Source organism: Anolis sagrei, chromosome X (genome assembly GCF_037176765.1).
Source record: "Anolis sagrei isolate rAnoSag1 chromosome X, rAnoSag1.mat, whole genome shotgun sequence".
Classification (NCBI taxonomy): Eukaryota; Metazoa; Chordata; class Lepidosauria; order Squamata; family Dactyloidae; genus Anolis; species Anolis sagrei.
The window spans coordinates 14,220,317-14,243,716 of NC_090034.1; the positions used below are offsets into that span (position 1 = coordinate 14,220,317).

Genomic DNA, 23,400 nt, shown 5'->3' on the forward strand with positions numbered 1-23,400 from the left:
CATCTCTTGGAGCTGAATGACCTTGCCAAAATGAGGCTGCACATTTATTTTGCATCATGCAGTTATCATAGTGCTGAGCCAAAGCCAAAGGGGAAGCTGCTTCAGGATCTGCACCTGGAACTTCTCTTTGAGGGACATCATCTTTCACTTCTGGTCGCTTCTGGTCAAAGGACATTTAATCAACTACCAAGCTTGCAAACATTGTCTTTTGTCTGTTTGTTTGTTTTGTTAAAAATGTAATAGAAATGTCTGGTTGCTCCTGACACGATAAATAAAATCATCTTTCACATAATGGCCATGATACAGTGATATGCAATGCTGGGATTTGTAGTTTGGTGAGGCATCTGTGTCCTTTGGCAGAGAAGGCCCAAGATCTAGTCAAACTACGGCCCCCATGACTCCATAGCATTGAACCAAGGCAATGAAAGAAGACTCATTCTACAGCATCAATGCATCCCAAGGTTTTCTTTTCCATTTCTGGAAGCTTTGGTGCCCTAACTCTTTCTTTTTTAAGGAAGGAATTCTAAGCAAGCAACAACTGTAATGGTCAAATGACAAAGAGGGCACGTTTTGCTGCTGCACATTACATTTGGCCACAAATACTAGGTTTTGAAAACTGACATGCGTATTAGATTTGATGGCACATGAGACTCAAGACAATACAGTAATTATTTCCACCATAAATCATAAGCTGCAGGTATAGCTTGGCTTTCGGCACAGCTGGAGACACAAAACAGGAAGCAGCTCTACCTCTCGCCTTTTCCAAATCACATTACACAAGTTTCGTTGTCCCTGCGGAAAGGAGGCCAGGGCTATCCTCTCTGCGTTGCAAGTGAGGCTCACCTGAGGGCATCTTGCCATGGTAAAGACATATACATATTCATATAGATTAATGCCATTCCCTTCCTGACCCTGGGATCTGAAGTCCTTAGGCTAAAATGCTGGCTAGGATTCAACTTGAAGTAAATTACACGTCATTTTAGCTTGCACTTGAAGGCAGGAATGCAGGGAGCGCCTGGCCCGCTTGCCTCTGCTTGCATTCGGCGTAATGCCCCAGCAGTGCTTCCTATTGTGGAGGGGACCCCAAGGATCATCTAGACCAGAGCTTTTTGGAGGAGATACCTACAGCTCAAACCGCCCCTGAGAGGTAGGCCCACAGTTGACCATTAACATTTTATTCAGCTTGCCACCCCTTGATCCGCCAATGGCTCAGTGCTGTGAGATCCTGGGAGTTGTAATTTGGTGAGGCACCAGCCCTTTTGGGCAGAGAAGGCCAAAGACATCAAACCACACCTCCCAAAATCCCATGACATTGAACCGTGGCAGTTACAGCAGTGCCAAATTGCATTAACTGTACAATGTAGACCCCAACCCCTTCTGGGAGAACACCCTCCAAACTCTCACCTGAGATACTTCTGAACTGACTTGAGTCTCATGCGCTATTGAATCTAAGGCATGCCTCAGTTTACAAAACTCTTGAAACCCAAAACAAGTATTTGTTGCCACAAAAAGAGCACTCTGTCCCAAAAAGATGTGCATTGCAGTTGCTGCCTGTTTAGAATCCCTTCTTTTAAAACAAAAGTGTTAGGACATCAAAGCTTTCAAGCAACAGAAAAGAAAACCTTGGGGTGCATCTATGCTGTAGAATGAACCCACTTTCATTGCCTTGGTTCAATGATATGGTGTCATGGGGGCTATTAGCAACATCTTGAGCCTTCTCTACCAAAGGATGCTGATGCCTCACCAAACTACAAATCCCAGGATGGCATAGCATTGAGTCAATGCAATTTAATGAGAGATTATGTCCCTCAAAGAGGAGCTCCAGGTGGAGGTCCTGAAGCAGCTTCCCCTTTGACTTTGGCTCAGCGCTAAGAGGACAGTGTGATGCGAATCTAGTGTGCAGCCTAATTCTGGAGAGCCCAAAAAGGGGAGCATTATATTTGAATAAATAAGGTATGTGTTGGGAAATAATTGTTTTTCGGCAGAGTTGTGGCATTTTGCTGTTGAGAGCTGCCTCCAAAAGGAAGTGTGGCCTTCATGCAGCGTTTGTGGCCCTTGAAGTCCCCTGCCAGTCTCCCCATTTCATCATAGCTAGAAATTGCTGTGATTTTTGGGATGTGAGACACAGACTCCCCCCCCCCCCCCCGCCCCAAAAGGTTGAAAACTCTCGCAAGTCTCCCCCTTCCAACTCTGAGCATTTGTTTTTATTGAAGTGCTTCTCAAAAATTGCGATAGACAGCCATTTTGAGAAGAACACAGCTGTGGGAATGGGCTGCGAAGCGATGAGGGCCTGGGTCCCTGCCCTTGCACAGTTCTTAGAAGGGCCGTCCAACCAGGAATAGGATGGGGGACTGTTGTCCCTCCCATTAACGTGGGCACATATTGTTTGACTCCTAGTGATCTTTCCTGCTAGTGATGGCTGATGGAGGCTGGACTCTGGCAGCACTTGTGGGGCTGCCTATTGGACCTGCATTGGAACAAGGAGCCCCTCCGAACCCTCTGCTCTGCAAGCCTTACCTGCCTTGAGGGAAAAACAAGACATTGGGAAGGTGGTCAGTCATGAACTCCCAGGGCAAGTCATTGCGGGAAACGTCAACCCTGTGTAAGAGAGTGAAACAAAGCACAAGGGCAGCCATGTTTAGAGAAGGGACGGCACTCAGCGGCTCATGCCAGGGGGCTCTATCTCTGATATCAGGAAATAAAGATGGACACAAAAGCCGCCAGGGAAGAGCAGGGGACAGCCCTTTTCCCGTGTCCCAATCACAAAGCAACCTGTTCTTGGTACAAAAAGGAACAACGCTCCTCAAGGAAAAATGGCAGCAATTTCTGGGAATCCAATGTTTACAAAAAGAAGGCAACCCCCCCTTCCTCACTTCTCTCAAAGCCTCAGTCTCTTTGGCTCCCTGTTGAGTTGGTTTCTCAAAAGGGCACATCCTGCCTCTTGCAATCTAATTGAGGAGAAGGGCTCCCTTTGGATACAAAATATCACCAGAGAGTCTAGAAAATTCAGCAATTACACTGAATATATTCTCTGCTCTCTTTATCAGCAGGAGAAAACTCCTTTTTATCCAGGCAAGCCTCTGAGATTGAATTCATGTGTATATTATTATCACCACCACCATCATTATCATCATCACCACCATCATCAACAGAAATAGCCAACAAACACAGCACACTACAGTACGTAATTTAAATCTCAAAGGCCCACTTCTTCATCAACATCATCGTTATTATGATTGACAACAATAAATAACAAAAATAGCACACTACTTACATAGTTTAAATCTTAAAGGCCTATATGATGATGATTATTATCAATATTATTAACAACAACAATAGATAACAAACACAGCACACTGCTACACATTATTTATATCTCAAAGTCCTACCTGTTGTTATTATTATTATTATTATTATTATTATTAACAACAACAGCAACAACAACAATAACACTATGTAACAAAATTTGAAAAAACTCTATTCCTAGTTTTAAAGTGTCATTTCCTGGTTAATTGTCCGGTAATTACTTTAGTAATAATTGTTATCCTCCAGAAACTTTGTTTTTGTGGCTTTTTTTGTTTTTTCATGTCAGGAGCGACTTGACAAACTGTAGATTTTGTGGTTGCCACAAACTATGCTGAATTGAGACTCTATGAGCTACTCATTAAAAAACTATAGCAAAATGTGCTGCAGGATGTCCCTTCCGCAAAAGCAAAGTTTCTGCAGTTTAATAAACTTTTTAACGTGTTTTTATGATAGAACCAATTAGGAAATGACATTTATGACCCAGGAACAGAAATTACGCAGTGTAATAACAATAAATGTTATTTGTTACCTGCCTCTCCTAATGCCTCAAGTGTTAAAACTCAGTGTTAACTCTTTTTAACCATGTTTTCTTTTAAAAAAATGTTACAGATTTCATTTTTAACTTTAGTCAGTTGCCTTGGAGCCCATCCTGGGAGAAAGCAATCCCTCCCTCCATCTCTCTGCCCCCCATCTCTCACCTGGCCACCAGGAAGTCCTGGGGAGGCAGGATTCGGGCCAGTTGGAGGAAGACGTGGTTGAGGGACATGCAGAAGCCGCACCACGGGGTGTAATACAGCAGCACCACATCCTGGAAGGAGAGAAAAGACAGGTGAGAAACCAAATTGGGAGAGAGAACTAATGCTTCACAGGATAGGACTACAATTCAACATGACCTCAACAGAATAGAGAGCTGATTGGCTAAAAGCAACAAAATGAATTTCAACAAGGACAAGTGTAGGATATATCACTTAGGCAGAAAAAAAATGAAATGCACAGATACATATAACTGTTGTGGAGACACCTGGCTCCACAACAATTATATGGGAAAGGGATCTTGGAGTCTTCGTGGACAACATGTTGAACATGAACCAACAGTGTGATGCTGTAGCTACAAAAGCCAATGGGATTTTGGGCTGGATCCAAAGCAGTCTAGAGTCCAGATCAAGGGAAGTCATGGTGCCCCTCTTTTCTGCTTTGGTCAGACCTTCTCCCCTGGAATAATGCTGTGTCCAATTCGGAGCCCACAATTCAAGAAGGATATTGACTCTAAGCTGGAAGGTGTTCAGAGGAGGGCAACTAAAATGATCAAAGGTCTGGAGACCATGAATTCCTCTGAGGAGTGGCTTAAAGAGCTGGATCTGTTCAGCCTCAGAAGAGAAGGCTGAGAGGAGATATGAGAGGAGCCAGGCTGTCATAAGGAAGAGGGAGCAGGCCTTGTTTTCTGCTGCCCTGGAGACTAAGACTCAATGGAGCAATGGGTTTAATTGACAGGAAATGATTCCAGCTGAACATTAGGAAGAACTTTCTGACTGTCAGAAGAGCTGTTCAGCAGTGGAACTCTCTGCCTTGGAGTCTGGTGGAAGCTCTTTCCTTAGAGGCTTTTAAAAAGGGGCTGGATGGCAATCTGGTAGGGGCTCTTTGATTGTGCTTTTCCTGCCTGGGAAATGGGGGTTGGACTAGATGGCCCATGAAGTCTCTTCCAACTCTATGATTCTATGGGACACATCAAAGAAGGGCTGCAGAGACATTATAGACAGGAAAGGGAAGGAGTGGGCAGCCCGGTCCCTTCCACAAAGAGGCCAAGAAGAGGCATTCAACAGGACCACATCCCTTCCTCCGCAGGACCAGGACACTCCAAAGGGATGCTCCATTTAACCATTTGCGTTTAATTTGGGGAGCCAGGACAGTGTTTTTTGTGCCTTTAGATTTGTCTAATTAATAAGGAGATCATCACGTGACACTGTTAAAGCTCTGCTCTCCCACCCTGAATCCTGCTTCCTCCTGCAGAATCCTGGGATTTGTAGTTTAGGGAGGGGGCTTTGAAATGCCCAGCCAGAGATGCCTTGGGCCTCACTGACCTTCAAACCTCAGAATTAATCATAACAACAACAATACATTTATTACCTTACATAACAACATTTGCTATTCGTCTCAACAGCAATAATAAATGTATTACCTGGCTGAATAACAATAATAATACATTTATTACCTGTCTCAACAACAATAAATTTATTATATGCCTAAAAAAAAACTATAATAAATGCATTACCTGCCTCAACAACAATAAATTATTTCCCTGCCTCAGAAACAACAATCATAAATGTATTATCTCAACACTAATATATGTATAACTTGCCTTCACAGCAATAATAAATTTATGACCTGCCTGAACAACCATAATAATAATTCTATTACCTGCCACTTCTTCTGGCTTGAGGCAGGATTAAAACAGTTAATAAAACACAACAGTATTAAAATACATATACAAGACATAAATGTAGGTTAAAATTCACAGGTTTCCCAGAATCCCACAGGAGGCTGCCATAGGATTTAAAGCAGAATGGTAGCGCTTTAATAGTGGTGTGTGACCATCAACAAAGAAAGGATCCAAATTAAGGATTTGGATGGACTTTGCTGCAGGGGCAATATGGTTTCCCGACATGTTTCTTTCACGACTGCCTGAATCCATTTATTTGGGCCATTTGGAGGGGAAAGGGAGCAGTGGTAAGGGACAACACTGCTTGAACACATGGCAATAGAATAGAATAGAATAGAATAGAATAGAATAGAATAGAATAGAATAGAATAGAATAACTTCATTGTACATTGTATAATGAAATTTAATGCCATCCCCAATTACATTATATATGTAGAGTTACAAAACACCCGTTCTTCCACATTCTAATCCCTTTTGCACAACCCTGAATGCCACATCAGTGTGAAACCATAGGATTCAATATAATAACAGCTCTAGGATAAAAGCTAACTCTCGGTCTATTTGTCCTTGTTTTTATCTTGTCTGCCAGATGGTCATAATTTAAAAAAAAGAATATCCAGGCTGAGATGGATCCTTAAGAATATTTTGAGCTTTCTTAAGACAGGAATTATAAAGTTCTTCCAAATAGGAGAGGGCAATCAATAATTCTCTGGAGCGCCTTCCTATCTGCCTCTATGCAATTAGCAAACCGTACACAGATGCGATAGGTTAGAACACTTTCCATAGCACAGCAGTAGAAAGTCACCAGCACTTTTTCATATAGTTGTTGGTTCCTTTAAAGTCTCAGATAATAAAACAATCTCTGTTGAGCCCTTTTCACCAATGAAGAAGCACTATGACTGCCCCAGGTCTGGGCCTCCTTTTAACAACAGCATCCAGGAACTTAAAACTAGCCAATGGCTCCACTCAATCTCTATTTATAACAAAAGGCTGAATTTCTGATCTACTCCTTCTGTGAGTGTGGCTTTGAAGGCACAACATAAAAATGCTAGCCCCCAGAAACCGTAGGGAAGCTTTGCTCTGTATTACCTGGGGGCTCTTCAGCACCGTCTCCTGAAATGTCCCGGAGGTGATCTCCCGGATCCTGTGCAGGGCCTTTGGGAGTCCGGTCCTCCTCTCGCCCACCAGGTGCCTCCGCAAGGGACTGTACACCACGCTGTAGTTTTGAATAAAGGTTTCTAGGAGGGAGAGCCAAGGTTTGGAGGTTATTGTGGCAAAAGAGGAAACACGGAAAGCAGGCACCGCAGTGTTCCAACAGTGGATCCTGCAGCCTCCTGGGAGTCTGATGGAGCCTCCTTCTCTGGAAGTTTTGAAACTGACTGGATGGCCATCTGTCAGGAGGGCTTAGATGGTGTCCCTTGGGAGTTGGTAGAAAGGGGTTGGACTGGGGTCTCTTCCACTCTAGGATTCTATCACGCTGTGTAACACGATTTTAGTTCCAACGTTATAAATGTCATTTCCTAACTGAGTCTGTCATTAAAACATGTAAAGTGTATTAAACTGCAAAAACTTTGCTTTTGCGGAAGGGACATCCTACAGCACATTTTGCTCTAGTTTTTCAACAAATCTCTCGAGTTTCAACCAATTCAACATAGCTTGTGGCAGTATAATAACTACTTTCAAACTAAGGACGGCATAATTAAACAGGAAATAACACTTTCAAACCAGGAACAGATTATTTTTTCAAATTTTGTTACATAGTGTCATCTATCCATCCATCTGTTCATCATCTGCCTGTCCCATCTGTCCATCCATCCATCCATCCATCCATCCATCCATCCATTTATCTACCATCTGGCTGTCTCAATCATCCATCCATCCATCATCCACCTTTCTCATCTATCTATCTATCTATCTATCTATCTATCTATCTATCTATCCATCCATCCATCCATCCATCCATCCATCCATCCATCATCTGCCTGTCTGATTCATCTATCCATCTACAATCTGCCTGTCTCATTCATCTATATATTTATCCATCCACCCATCCACCCACCCATCCACCCATCTATCTATCTACCAATGATCTGCCTGTCTCATATATGTATCTATTAATCCATCTACCATCTGCCTGTCACATTCATTTATTTATCTATCCATCTATCTACCAGCTGTTAGGAATTGTGGGAGATGAAATTCAAAACACCCAGAGAGCTGAAGTTCGCCCATGCCTGCGCTAAGGTAAAAATATCTAACCTACCGAGGCTGGCCCGCTGCAGGGCCTGTTCCTGATCCAGGACATAGTGGGTCTCTTCCTTGAGGTCCACGATGGCAGCAAAGCCATTTGCGGGAACCGAGCCACCTAAGCGCTCAGCGTAGTCCCAGAAGAGGTTGGCATCCAGCAAGTAGAGGTTGAGTGTCTTGTTGGTCCTGCAGCTGAGGCCGGTGAAGCCAGGCCTGAAGAAAGGGGGGTTTCCGTGGAGGAGGGCCTTCCCGTCCTCAATGTGAGACATAGAGGGATGGGCCCTGTCTCCCTGTGGCGGCGTCCCATGGGGAGCGGTTCCTCCCAAGTGCCATTGGGAGGCCTCTCTAGAGCCCACCGTCCGGCAGCATGCGGAGTAGTAACTGAAAGGGCCGTAGGAATGGAGGAAGTTGCTGCAGAGGGAAGCCGTGTGAAAGAGGAAGGCCTGCTCCTGGAGGTAGAAGGAGTCCAAGGCAGCCTCAATCTCGAAGAAGGTGCAGGTCGCCAAAGGGCTGGGATGCAGCCCATCACTCTGGTTGACGCACAGCTCGCAAACGTTGTGGGCTGAGGCCCGGGACAGTGAGTGCCACCGTGGCGGGAGGACCACCGTGTTGCAGCAGCGAGGCCTGGACGCAGAGTGAGGGAGGGGGGCCCCGGCTGTTAAGTCTCCAGCCCCATCGGAGTGGCCAGCCTCCTCCGTCCTGTGGCTCTTGTTGCAGCGGTTGTACTCCAACGCCAGTTCAGAAACCTAGGAGGAGAGGAAGGGAAGGGTGAGAACCCGCAATGGAAATGGTCCTTGGGAAAGGGAGCTAGGAGTCTGAGCAGGCAGAGTCAACTGTGTGATGCAGCAGCGAAAAAAAGCCAATGTGATTCCAAGCTGCATCAATAGTGAGTACTGCAATAGGAGTACAGGCAGTCCCAGAGTTACATACACCAGACTTATAAACAACTCATAGTTAAGAACAAGGGTGAGACAACAGAAAACGAGAAATCTACCCCTTGGAAGGGAAATCCAGTCCTGGAAGAGTTACTATCATGGGGAAAAGGGGTCTCCACTGAAACTTTATCTCTAAGTGTTGTTTCCACAGCAAGCCACATTTCCCAAAATCCAACTGTCATAGGGTCAGAAAGTGAGGTGAAATCTTCTTCACAGAAGTGTCCACCCTTTCCTATGCTATTCAAAGCTTGCATGCATATATATGGAATTACACTTAAAAGATGTATCCCGTTCGACTTACAGACAAACCTACAGAACCTTTTTTTTAGTAACTTGAGGGCTACCTATATAGTGTTTAGAAGTCCTAGTCCCACTCTTTTCTGCTTTCATCAGTCCTCACCTGGAATAACCCTGGGCCAGTTCTGGGCAAAGCCATTAAAGAAAGAGATGGGCAAGATGGAACATCAATTCCACCAAGGAGAAATATAAGGGACAACACTTAAGGAAGATAAAATGAAATGCAGTCCACACGCTGAGTATGAGCCAACAGTGCGATGCAGCAGCTAAAAAGGCCAATGCAATTCTAGGCTGCATCAATAGAAGGGTAGTGTCTTGATTGAGGGAAGTCACAGTCCCACTCTCTTCTGCTTTGGTCAGACCTCTTCACCTGGAATAATAACCCTGTTTCCAGTTCTGAACAAAGCAATTAAAAGAAGAGATGGACAAGATGGAAGGCATTTAGGGAAGGGCCACCGAAATGGTCAAAGGCTTGGAAGCAAAGCTCTATATGAGGAATGGTTTAGGGAGCTGGGGATGTTTAGCTTGCAAAAAAGGAGGCAGAGAGAAGGGACACGACAGCCGTGTTTAAACATTTGAAAGGATGCCATGATTGGGGGGGGGGGGGGGGGACGACGACTTGTTTTCAGCCTCTCCAGGGATTGGGACACAATGGAGCTATGGATTCAAACAGCAAGAAAAGAGATTCTACCTAAACGTTATGAAGAACATCTTGAGAGTAAGAGCTGTTCAGCAGTTTTAAGAGCTGTTCAGAGTCCAATTGAATCTCCTTCATGTAGGTTATTAAGCATAGGCCAGATAGCCATCTATCAGGAGTGTTTTCTCTTCCTTTATGGCAGGGAAGGGTTGGATCAGGTAGTCCTTGGGGTCTCATTCAATGCCTCAATTCTTGCTCTTTGCAAGGAGTGGCTTTCCATCCCCATCTGTTGCAAAGGACCCTTCTAAGCAGTGCTGGCAGAGAGACCATTCACCAGGCCCAAGTCAGAAGGGAAAGGGCAAAAACAAAAGGACAAAGGACTCCTCCTGGCTGTGTAGCAGAGGCTCCATTCTGTAAACAAGTTACATAAGCAGCCCCTGAGAGCAGAAAGGGAGCCGTCCAGTCTGTTCCCAGCCAAAGGGCGCCCTCCCTCCATTCCCTTCAAAGAAGAATGATATCAGGAGGGACGTTTTATCAGAAAGGGCCCTGTTTGGCAAGGGATGTGTGATATCCCCTGCTCCCCAAATGGTTGCAAACACAGGAAAAGTGTCACAAGGAGCCCTGTGAAAATGGTGTTGATGGGCAAAAGGTACATCTCTCTCCCTCTGCTTGGCTTGTCGGCGGCCCCTTGCCTGCAATGAGTAAATATTGTCTCTTTTGCTTAAAGCTGCATAGGATCCCTGGATATGTGCAAAGGCCACTCATTACAGTGTGTAGCACGATTTTGTTCCTGGGTTATAAATGTAATTTCCTAATTGGTTCTATCATAAAACATGGGAAAGTTGATCAAACTGCAAAATCTTTGTGTTTTGTGAAAGGGACATCCTGCTCTATTTTTTCAATAAATATCTCATCGAGTCTCAAACAATTCAACCTAAGTTGCAGGAGTAGAACAATTACTTTCAAACTAAGTACTGCAGACAATTAAAAAGGAAATAAAACTCTCAAACCAGGAACAGAACATTTTTCAAAATGTATTATTTGATATATTGTCGAAGGATTTCATGGCTGGAATCATTGGGTTGTTGTAGGTTTTTCATGTTGTATGGTCATGTTCTAGAAGCATTCTCTCCTGACGTTTCACCTGCATCTGTGGCACTCATCCTCACAACCTCTGAGGATGCTTGTCAGTGATGCAGGCGAAACATCAGGAGAGAATGCTTCTAGAATATGGCTATACAGCCCGAAAAACCTATAACAACCCACTGTATTATTCGAATTAGAATTATAAAGGAGTTCAAGGCAAGGAACATGGTCCTTTTCCATTTTCACAACAGCCCTGCGAAGTAGCTTGCCCAAGACAGTATTATTGAGTATACTGAGCCAACTTCAAGGACAAGTAAAAGTTCGAAATGGGCCTGTACGGCCACAAAGGCCTACCCTCTGCAAATTTAATTTTCTCCCAAAAGAAAATTGGGAAATTAAAAAGACACAGCCTTTTTTCTTTTTGTTTTGCAGTTTTCACCCCTAAAGAGGAACAGGGATCACCCTGTTTAATGTAGAATCACAGACACAGTAGAGTTTCACTTATCCAACCTTCGCTCATCCAACATTCTGTCTGCCTCCCGCCCGGATCCACAGCTGTTTCAATATATTGCAATGTTTTGGTGCTAAATTCGTAAATACAATAATTACTACATAACATTACACTTCTGTTGATTTGTTGTAAAACAGGATGTTTTGGTGCTTAATTTGTAAAATCATAACATAATTTGACATTTACTAGGCTATTCCTTAATCCCTCCTTATTATCCAATATTTTTGCTTATCCAAAGTTCTGCCGGCTCGTTTATGTTGGATAAGAGAGACTCTACTGTACTCTTTTTTGTATGTTTTTAGTTGCATTGTGTTTGAACTGAGCCCCAATTCTGGGAAAAGCCACATATAAATGACCCGATAATTATCAAGGGATGATCCCAGCAGCTCACCTCTTCCACGAGGGGCTGGTGTTCAGCCAAAGGGTCGAAGGGGAGGAAGAGGAAGAGGGCTGGCCCCTTCTTTAGCTCATTGCTCAACAGGAGGCTCTTCCCTCCGTGGGGCCTCAGCCAGCGGACCAAGGCTTCCCCGTTCTCCAGGGCCCACTTCCACACATTTTCAGCTGTGTAGTTCATGGCTTCATGCGGGAAGAGCTGAGGAAAGGAGGAAAGGGGCATGCTTTATGTAGCCATTGCACATGCAAACAAAAGAGTTTGGTTTTCTATTAGGAGTGTTTGTGGCTGGCATCCCAGAGGCAGGGCCTTCAAGGTTCCTTTGCTGCTTGACCATCAGGTGAAGATTTGGGATGAGGCGCTGGTCATAAGGAAAGGCCCAGCAATTTACTCCAGGCAAGATGGATCACTTCGTCAACAAGGATCTGTTTCAAATAATCTTTCTTTCTTTCTTTCTTTCTTTCCCCTTCCTTCCTTTCCTTTCCTTCCCCTCCCTTTTCCTTCTTTTTCCCTCCCTCTTTTCTTACATTTTTTTGGAAACAGACCAGGGGTTCTACCTTTCAGAGGGGCTTCACTTGAGTCTGACCAAGGGATTGTTCCTAAGCAAAGACTGGAAATACACAAAATAACACCTAATGCTTAGTAGCAAGTGCAACTGCTATCTGGGCTGCTGAAATTATCCAGCAAAAGATGGGGAAACAGCTCTGGCGGCCTCCTCTGCAATCATAACACAAAGCCGACCTTTGGCAACCATTACATAAGAAGGTTCGTTTCCTTTATTAGCTGTTCTCTCTTTTCCCTTCAGGGATGGATCATTGTCCTGAGCTCTGCAATGCCTGGCCAGCAACTCAAGAGTGGGAAGGCTTTATGTTTAATTTCAAAGACAAGGGGAAGCCTGCCACTGAAGTCACTTCAGGAGGACCCACTTTGGACCCTGAAGCCCTGCCTTCTCCTTCTTTGCATTTCTTGCACTTCAGCACTGATCAATCTACTGCTCCAATAGAGATGGCTGAATACAGATCGAAAAGGGTCCAAACACAAAGCGTAGCTACTCACAAGGGATGCATTGAGGCGGCGGGGCAAATAGATGCTGCCAGAGATGGTCAGTGGGATCTCCTTTGCAACCTGCTTATCCGTAATCACCCCAAAATGGATGGGTCCAAGGTGATCTGGAAGGAGACATCAGAGGAAACCTTAAGGGAAGCAAACAGCCCCAGGGACCTTTGGGACACAGGATCTTTTTGCCAGAAGCTGCTCAAAGTGGGACTCTGGGAAATAAACCCATAAAAACATAAACACAGAGACAATGACATGCAGGAAATACAAGCAGATATTATTGCCTCTGTTGCTGTGTGCCTCCAAGTCATTTCTGACCTATAGTGACCTAGAGGAAAACGTCAGTCTCCAGATAGACTTGTTTGTAGAGAGAGAAAGTTGGGTATTAATAAACATAACAGGAACAATAGATTATTGTCATAGTTGCTCCTGAAAAGGTCCATTGGTTTGTTTGTTTGGTTGCATATTACAACTGCATCCCTGTTCGCTTCTGACACAATAAGTAAGTAAATAAAAAAATAACAATAGAAAACTAATCTCTTTTCTTTCTATACTTGATAGTGATCCCAGGATCCCTGAGCATCTTGGATGTGTTTGTGCGCAAAAGGGCTCTTTCGACTCTTCATCACAAAATTGTGAAAGCAAAACCTGAAAAAAAAGATGATTCTGCAAAATGCAAAAGCAGCAAATGTCAAAACACTAACATCTGCCACAAAAATATCCCACATGAAAACCAAACCAACCCAAACCTAGGGGGCACATAATGCTGAATAATGGCAAAGGGAGTGAAAACAGTTCTCTCTTTCGTGCCAGCCTTTCCTCGAAAAGCAAGACACCGTTCAAATGAAATCTAATGAAAAGTGACAGCTTAACCTTTTGCCAGCCTATGGAAGGAGACTCATTAAGGCACAAGGAGATGTTTGTGGTCCATTCTGTCAGGCATGGGAGAATGGAGATGTATGGTTCAGGAGATAGAAAGGGATGTCTGCTGTTGTCCTCCGCCAGCACAGAGGGGAAAGTCCCTGATTTTTGGACTGCAAAAAAAGAGAACCTTCTGCCCTGGTCCTTCCCTTCTGCCTCTCTTTCCGTGAGCAAAAACATGGCAAGGAGCCCAGATTTGCAAAAGGAAAGGCCAGGACGGAACAACAGCCAAGAGACGCTGTTGACAGTCGATGATTGTTCCACAAGAGCCGGAAGGAAAAGAGAGCCACAGAAGCACCCGAAGGTTTCTGAACATTACGTAAATGGTACTGCTTTGCTGCAGATGCAGCCGCGATGCAGGTGATTTCTCCCAAGCCTCTCTCTTGAAGAAGGGCTTTCCTTCAAATGCCTTTATCCATGCATATAAATCCAGGTCATTCTGGAGCTGCAAGGGAGGAGGAAGAGGGAGCTTCCAGCCAGCTCTGCCTTTTGAACAGCTGCTTTCCCCATCTTTCCAGCCCTGTGTCCCATTGGTTGCAGGCCTTTTTCTTCTCTGGAAAAAAATGCACAGCCCCAAGGGTCTGGGACATTTCTGCTCCTTTTAGAGTTGGAAGAGACTGTTTTCAAACCAGGAATTGCCTTTTCTGTATCTGTGCATCTCACTTCTACCTTAGGATCAATAAGGACTATCTTTTTTTTTTGCCTAAGCGCAGCACTAGCAGAAGTTGGAGGTCAATTCACTGTGTGTTCATTCTCCTCCTGAACAAAAACATGTATCGGGATGTTTATGTGTGTATCTATGTTTCTCTAATATTCCTTCTTTTCTGGGGGTTTGAAGCAGAGGCTGTATGGCCATCTGTGGAGAGGGGGTGCTTTGATGGTGCCTTCCTGTCTGGCAAAATGGGGTTGGACTGGATGGCCCCTTTTGGGTCGCTTCCAACTCTAGGATTCTGTGACCTCATTCTGATCCAAGCAGTGCACACACATCCTCTGCCCTCCTCAAATGACTTCCTTCCTGCCTTCTGTGTTCCTTCAAAATGGGGCTCCTGGAAGTCCAAAGAATGCCAAATCCCAAGTAGGAACAGCCTCTCCCTGCTGCATCCCATCCCCTTACTATCTTTGCTGATGCAGTGACTTCACTGGCCAAGAGGAAGAGGCTTTGGCTTTGCAAACAGACGTCTCAGGTTCCACACTTCATAATCGATGAAGCAACTGGAGGAGGGATTTTGGCCCAAAAGCAGGAACCAAAGACGCTGGTATTTACTCTCTTGAAGGCTGCCTCTAAATTGATGGAGCAGATACAGGAACAGCACGTGTTGAAGCAGTGCACACCTGAAGCGCAAGAGCCCAGATGGAGAACAGCCATGTTTCAGTATTTGAAAGGAGATCCCATGGAAAAGGAAGGGGTCAGGCTTGTTTTCTGAAGCTCCGGAGACCAGGATACAATGGGGCTATGAGTTCAAATGGCAGGAAAAAAATTCCACCAAAACATTAGGAAGAGCTGGTGGCAAGAGAGTGGACCATGCTGGTACCTGGGAATCTGGTGGAGTCTTGTTCCTTTTCTGGAGGTTTATAAGCAGAGGCAGGATGGCCATCTGTCAAGAGGGATTAATTGTGTATTCCTGCATAGCAAAAAGGGTTTGGGCTGGATGGCCCTTGAGATCTCTTCCAACTCTAGGGTGCTATGAGATATATTGATAGATAGACAGACAAACAGACAGAGACATTCAGGGGGTGGACTGGATGGCCCTTGGGGTCTCTTCCAACTCTAGGATTCTCTTAAGTTGGTGATTTAACCCTCTCCCAAATACACAAACACATAAATGTTTGGCCTTTTGGGAATCTTAAAAGAACACAAGGGGAGAATTACAATGCAGGCAATTCAAGGATCTCCTTGGCAAAAGCTTTCCTGGCACTTTCTCCTTTGACCGCAGAAATGGCAACAGCAGCCGTCCAGGATAAATAGCAAATTCCAATGAAGCCACTTCTTGGCAGGAGATACACAAACATGGAAACAGCGTGTTGCACCACCAGTGACCTCTGCTCCAAATGCTCCAAATGCACATGTCGGGCCTCAGAGAGAGAACTCATGACCCGGGCCTCTTACAGGGGTTATTTTATAACGCAAACATTGTTTTTCCAATGGGGAAGTGGGGAAAGGCAGACTGGAGTATTTCACATTTGGAAAGCCAGACACAGAACTGCTCCATTTTTGAGAAGCAAAACATCCACTGGAGGACAGAGCTCTTCTTTGGAGGGCAATGACCTCTTCCAAATATCCCCGCCCATGTTACACCAAGTAAATAGGTATAGGTTGCTCTCCGCACATCGTGAATCCTCTTTCCAATATCTGAAATGCCAGAAGTTACAACAGCCTACCTGTCTCTCTCAAACCCAAATGCAGACCCTCCTCTGTTATACACAGGCAGTCTCCAAGTTACAAACAAGATCAGTTTTGTAGGCTTGTTCTGTAGTTGAATTTGTTTAAAAGTCAAAACATGTACATTTTTAAAGTGCAACTCCAGCCACATATATTTATATTTTAGCTTTGGATAGCATAGGAAAGGGTTCCACCTTACGTTTTGGTTTTTGAAAAAATTGGAAACAAGGATTCAGTAGAGACCCCTTTCCCCACTAATCTAGGAGTGGATTTCCCTTCCTTCCGAGGGGCAGATTTCTTTTCTCACTTCCTGTTATCTCAACCTCATTCTTAATAATGGATGTTTGTAACTCAGGGACAGCCTATACACTGTTTCCAAGGACCTTCTACCACACAGTTATTTGGCTTATAGATGATTCTTTATAGCTGGGAAGAGAGGAGCTGCCGAGGTCTTGGTGGGGTCAGCATCAAGCTGACCCCTACAACCTGCATCAGGCTGCAAAAGAGTCAATGCAGACTTTATTTAGCAGAGCCGCAGCATCCTCCAAAGCTCTCTCCCCCCCCCCCTTCATTCTATATTAAATGCTTCAAACTTGGCAAGATTGTTACTGCCACCTAAAAAGGCTCTGCTCTCTCTCTGCACTTTGCTCCAACACAGATTGAAGCCAATTTCCACCCGCAAAGGTCCAACAGGGATAATGGGAAGCGAATTGATGCTTTTGCTCCCACCAGATCATGGAAACAATGGTACCAAGGGCTCCTTTTTGGAGAACCATTCTCCTTGTCTGCATGCTTCCCCACGTCATGGCATCCACTGTTGTGAGGCCTGGCCCTCCCAGCACCTCATTGCCTAAAATAGAGCCTCTGGTTGGGGGGGGGGGGGGATGCCTACTTTGCAGACCAATAGCATGAGTTGCCTGCAGAAAAGGTTTGTAAGCAGCATGTTTTGCCTTTCACCGGCAAAAAGGCCTGTATTGAATTCTGTTTCTTGCCCTTTGAAACATATCTCTAGGACCGGTACCTGCAATTTCATTTACCTACATCCAAATGCTAGTCATTTTCTAGATCTGCTAGAGCAAGGCTTCTTAAACCTTTCCCACTTGTGATCCCTTTCGGCCTGAGAAACATTTACATTTAATTTTTTTTGGTCATGTCAGGAGCAACTTGAGAAACTGCAAGTTGCTTCTGGTGTGAGAGAATTGGCTGTCTGCAAGGACGTTGCCCAGGGGACACCCAAATGTTTTGATGTTTTATCATCCTTGTGGGAGGCTTCTCTCATGTCGCTGCATGAGGAGCTGGAGCTGACAGAGGAAGCCTAACCCTAACCCTGTCCGTCTTCAGTCCTGCTGGCAGAGAGGTTTAACCCACTGCACCGCTGGCATAGGTAGATGGAACAGGCATGAAACCAAACTGTTACCGGAAAAAACCCACCAGTTGAAAAGCTTCCTAAACAAACCCGTTTCCTTTTTATGATGAACTGCTATAGCATCTTCCATAGAGTTCACTGTAAACACTGTGCTACAGATTCATGCAAATGTCTACAAACAGCCATCAGATGACATCCAAAAAGTTTTCACTATGGACCATTTTGGGGATCCTACCACTGAACGAAAAGGACCCTGTTTAGGGTCAGGACCCACAGCTGAAGAGCTTCTGATGGGAGAAAAAAACAGTGCTCCATCTAGAGCAATTCTGTGGTATACTTACGCCAAAATATGACTGCAGAGTTTCACTGGAGAGAACCTAGAAAAGCTAAAGAAGTGTATTCTCTAGGCTTTTTCTAGGTTCTCCAGAACGGTTCTATGGTATGTTTCTACCAGAAGTCGCTCACTGCAATACGGCCTGCTTTTATCTGCAGTTTCACTTTTTCCCCACAGATATGGAGCCTGCATTGTGATCTATTTCCCTCAATCCAAAGACAGTTTCTGTTGCAAGCCCTGTATTAACCTCACAGGGGCTCTGCCAGGTAGGTCGGGTTAAGAGAGAGAGGTCAGGATCTTTCTGCAAATGAGCGAGAATTTGAACCTTCATATTTAACAGTGGAAGGAGAGCATAGATGGGCCAAATCAGGCACCGAAATTGCCCAGCAAACTGCCACTCTCCCCGCTCAATCCCAAACATCCGTGTTCTGCTCTTGAGCCTTGTTGGCTTTTGGCAAAGACCTAAATGAAGCAGGAAGTTTTGTCAGCAGATTTTGGGCCAGGGCCCACACTGAGAGTCTCGGGATATATTTAGCCCATTGTGTGTAAAGGAGCCATGATGAAACCTTCACACAATCAGGTGGTCAAGGACATACAAAAGAGGAGGAGAAGCTGGCTGGCCCTCTCCAAGGCCAATGGGACTCTGCAAACAAAGGGAACTGATCCGAGCTGGGCCCATCTCACTATTCCTGCCCACAAAAGAATTCCACAAGGCAATATTCTTGAACCCATTACCCATTTACTCCAGGTAGGGGGTCATAAAGATAGCCACAGTGAGGAAATTGACACCTCCTCTCATTTCTATAAACAAAAGTCATAAATTTTGCTCAGTGTCTTTACAACATCCTTCTCTGTATTAAACTCAGAAGGAATTATCTCATGTGATCATCTTTCTATATAATAAATTAAAATATATTTCTACTATCTATCTGTTTGTCTTGTATTTTCCAGGACAGATTCATCATCCAAACAGCCCTGTGACTCCCAGCGGCAATGGCTCCGGACCAAACTCGGCACTCTTACCCAACATGACCAACTCTAAACACTGACACACAGGCCCATCATGACCGACATAAACTACTGGTGCAGTTTGGGGTGGGGTGGGGGTGTAAATGGACACAAGAGCATTGGAGATGTAGTTCACAAAAACCCAAAGGCCCATGTATATCCTACATCCAGGGAACCATATGCATTTCTAGTGGGAGCATTCACAAAACTTAAAACCAAACTAAGACTATGTCAGATAAATAGCATAACAAAAGACCAAGCCTGGGTATCGCCGGATACCGAAGCTAGTATAACTAAATGAAAACCTTTGCCATTTGCATGTGAACGATAGTGCCCCAAATGGTCTTGCACCTTCTCAAAGGAAATGCTTCCACTCACCTTTGTTTAATGAATGCAAGGCTGAGGTGAAGAACGTCAGGTAACCTGGGGGCTGGGGAGAGGTGTTGAACTCGAAGTATCCTAAGACGCCTGGCTGCCAAGACACAAACAAAACACACCTTAAGGACCCGTGGCTGTTCTCCCTCCATCTCCTCCTTTCCAGGCTAAAGACACCCGGTTCTTTCAACTGTCTCTTGCAGGGACCCTCCACCATTTAGCTGTCAGGCCCCTGATAAAACAGGAGCAAAAAAGGAAACAGTAGTGAGTTCTATTCCCTGTGATTCCCACAGGCTGCATACTACGTATATTCAACTATTTCCCACGGGCTCCCCCTTGTGGCTTTCAACTTTATTATGGAATGAAGATGAGGACAAATCAGAAAACTGTCCCTTGGGTTTTGAGATGAAAGCAGATCTTACTCAGGAAATGTTTCCAAATCTATGGGGAAAGTACTGGGAGACAGGAGAGAGGAAAGTGAAGGAAAGCAAAAGAGAGCTGAGATCTGCTCCAGAAACAAAATATTGCTCCAAGGTGCTCTCCTTCGTTGCAAGCTCTCCAAAAGAGATGAAAAGCAGGAGTTGTGTAGCCAGGCAGCACTTGGGTTTGGTCAAGATGGCTAAAATTATTCATAAGGAAAGATGAGGAGTTAGGAGATGCTTCCACACTTTGCCTGGGAAGGGTTGATGCTCATCTCCATTTCTAAGCTGAAGAGCCAGCGTTGTCCATAGACACCTCCTAGGTCATGTGACTGGCATGAGTGCATGGAGAGCTTTACCATCCCACGGAAGCAGCACCTATTGATCTACTCACAATTACATGTTTTCGAACTGCTAGGTTGGCAGAAGCTGGGGCTAACAGTGGGAGCTAACTTCATTCCCCAGATTTGAACCACCGACCCTTTGGTCAGAAAGTTCAGCAGCTCAGCAGTTTAACCCGGTGTGCCACTGGGGGCTCCTCTGCTGAGTGAACTGAGTGCAATTTAAGTTAACTGTCTCTGAAACCAAACAAGCACTATCTTCAGAGAGCCCTTTTTCATCCTGTCTTACATCAAAGAAAAGGAATTCCAAACCTATCAGCTGCAACACATGCACATCACTTGACTGCAGAGATATCAAAACCACTATCTCTTCTTGCAAAACCACTATCTTGCACACTGACATAGTTTGAATCACTTTATCAAAAATGACTTTATAAACCCATTAATATTTCTTTGACTCAATTCTGGACTAGAATTTATTTTTGGAAGGGAAAGACCTTTATTAGAAGTTTACTGGGCAGCAAACAAGCTCAGGAAAACCATGAACCAGCCTCTCATTTCAAAATGAGCGTGGCAGAGACAATAGTTATATGTATTTCACAAAGGTAATAATAATAATAATAATAATAATAATAATTTTATTTCTTACTCGTCTCTCCTTGTGACTACAAGGCACAGCAAAGTTAAAAACACATCGTCATAAAACACTCTGTAAAATATGTATATTGAAGCATATTCCTATGAAATGGTTCCCCGAATCTCAGTTGATCTTCCTGGCTGTGTTTTGATTGTGTGAATCTGCAGATTGGAAAATGGAAGCCATTGCTCTGTGAACGCAAAACCCTGTGCTTTCCATCGTGATTGGTTCTTCCCTTAAATAAGTTCACTGTTGGTAGTTTTTAAAAGGCTATTAACTTTTTAACATGTTTCCCCTTCCTTCTGGAAAAAAAAGAAAATTCCAATGGGAATCATCAGGGACTATTTAGCATTTGTGGGTACCCTTTTGAAAAGTTTAAACAAAGCTTAAAACGCAGTAGACACAGGATGTCTTTCCCTACACTGTTACATTATTATTATTATTATTATTATTATTATTATTATTATTTCTAACCCACTTCTCCTCTTGCCTCACAGCAGGACACAACATAGTTAAAAATGCTCCTCAAAATATGTATATTAAAATGTATTTCTATGGAATACATATACAATGATTAAAATATAGTTCAGTAAAAAGAAGTACTATCACACCAGAAGGAAACAGTTCTAGGAGTCATGAATAGTGAGGCCAGAAAGTGGAGGCAACTTACTTCATAATGGGACAAGAACTGCTGCAGTTTTGATCGAGATGAAATATAATGCAGGGGCGTCATCACGCGGCGAACAAATTTTTCAATGTAAACAGCATTCATTGGGCCTTTGTACTCAATGGGCCCAAAGCTAATGTTAAAGAAAGAAACATAAAATGGGAAAAGTTTGAAAGTGAACACGGGGTTCTAAACCCGGTGTGTGTACAGAAATAGGATCCACACCAAGACTAATATTCACACAGTTTCCATATCCACTGACAGCAAGTACTTTGCAAAGCTGGTGGCTGCTCAAGAGCACAAAATACTTCACACTGCTCAGATGCCAATGCAAAGAAATCCCTTTCTTCCCATCAACCTTTAAATGTGCAACTAATTTAATGGGGATGATTGCGACGACAACAATAACAGATCTGTACATTTGGCCAAATACAATAGAAATCAAACAAAAAGTGGAAGGTGATGAAAGAAAAGGAAAAATAATTGCTGCATATATTTAGGAAGAAGTTTTCAAGTAGGTTCCAAATGTTTGTGTACTTGTAAACAGCTCCCTTGACCTGAGTGTTTCATATCACATGGGCATATTGCTCATTTTGATTCAGAAGTTTAATTAAACACATTGGCCTGCTCTTTGTGTGGGTGATAGAGACAATCTTTCCCTGTTCTTTTCATGTTATTCCAGCATCTAATATAAAATGATATGTCTGTTAACATCTGACTTTGTTAATGGAGCTATACATGTACTTTGAATGTTTATACATCTGCAATTTTTTGTCTATATTTGTTTGAAAGGTACAAACAAACTATAAAAATAATGATAATCTGTCAAGACAGGCCTTTTCAGATCCCCAAGATTTGCATGTTGCCAATAATAGCAATAATAATAATAATAATAATAATAATAATAATAATTTACCCTCCTCTCCTTTCAGTTTGAGACAGAGCACAACACAGTCAAATACATCAATAAAAGCACATATTAAAACACAGTTAAAATGCAACCACAGAAACATAGAATCAGGAAAATCACATTCAAAGCACCCTTGACAGATGGCCATCCAGCCTCTGTTTAAATGCCTCCAAAGAAGGAGCCTCCACCACACTCCAGGGCAGAGAGTTCCACTGCTGAACGGCTCTCACAGTTAGGAAGTTCTTCCTCATCTGTAGGTGGAATCTCCTTTTTTATAGTTTGAAGCCATTGTTCCTTTGCATCCTAGTCTCCAGAGCAGCAGAAAACAAGCTTGCTCCCTCCTCCCTATAACTTCCCCTTACATCTTCATCTATGGCCCTCATCATGGCTCCTCTCAGCTTTCTCTTCTGCAGGCTAAACATACCCAGTTCTTTAAGCCACTCCTCATAGGGCTTGTTCTCTAGACCCTTGATCATTTTAGTTGCCCTTCTCTGGACATATTCCACCTTGTCAATATCTCTCTTCAATTGTGGTGCCCAGAATTGGACAAAGTATTCCAGGTGTGGTCTGACCACGGCAGAACAGAGGGGAAGCATGACTTACCTGGAACTAGACACAATGCTTCTATTTTTACAGACCAAAATCCCACTGGCTTTTTTAGCTGCCGCATGATTATATATTGTTTATATAAATTCAATTATATATTAAAACATAGAGTACACATATTAAAACACCTGAGATAAAATATAGCAACAACAACAGAAAAAGAAGAATTGGAAGATACCACCAAAGGCTATCCAGTCCAACCCCCATCTACCATGCAAGACAAGCACAATCAAAACTTTCCTGACAGATGTCCATCCAACCTCTGCTTATTCATAAACACTGAATGTGATTAAAAAGTGATAGCCTATACTGCCTCCCAAAGAGCAAATTTTTCCTTTCCTACCTGGAAGGATAATAAAGAAGTCAGTCAAAGACTTACCTTCGATGATATAAATATATAACTGGAAAGTAAAAGAACTGCTTCTGCTTCCGACATTTGCCTTGGTTCCACCAGCAGTTGATGGCCACAAATAGGACCTGCAAGCAAAGATACCCATGAATCCCAAAGTCTTGGGATTATCCAGGAATGGCTT

General features: G+C 43.8%; 1 protein-coding gene and 1 long non-coding RNA gene across 3 annotated transcripts in view; one reads left to right on the forward strand and one right to left on the reverse strand.

Annotated features, from left to right (window-relative positions):
* The window catches only part of LOC137094990 (thioredoxin domain-containing protein 11-like), a 34,083-nt gene that overhangs the window by 1,245 nt on the left and 9,438 nt on the right, over positions 1 to 23,400 (reverse strand). Inside the window, exons 3-11 of one of the 2 annotated variants that reach the window (XM_067461101.1) lie at positions 23,247 to 23,344; positions 21,355 to 21,484; positions 19,291 to 19,384; positions 12,904 to 13,016; positions 11,848 to 12,048; positions 8,007 to 8,736; positions 6,833 to 6,981; positions 4,005 to 4,114; positions 2,518 to 2,598 (exon numbers count right to left, since the gene is read on the reverse strand). In XM_067461101.1, coding sequence (XP_067317202.1) covers positions 2,518 to 2,598; positions 4,005 to 4,114; positions 6,833 to 6,981; positions 8,007 to 8,736; positions 11,848 to 12,048; positions 12,904 to 13,016; positions 19,291 to 19,384; positions 21,355 to 21,484; positions 23,247 to 23,344 — 1,706 coding nt within the window. The remainder of the gene's footprint in view (positions 1 to 2,517; positions 2,599 to 4,004; positions 4,115 to 6,832; positions 6,982 to 8,006; positions 8,737 to 11,847; positions 12,049 to 12,903; positions 13,017 to 19,290; positions 19,385 to 21,354; positions 21,485 to 23,246; positions 23,345 to 23,400) is intronic. The other variant, XM_067461102.1, reaches the window with a different exon arrangement.
* Positions 439 to 12,932, forward strand: LOC137094991 (uncharacterized). Its single transcript, XR_010908750.1, has 3 exons — positions 439 to 1,147; positions 3,935 to 4,135; positions 12,653 to 12,932. It is a non-coding gene; the product is annotated as an uncharacterized lncRNA (long non-coding RNA).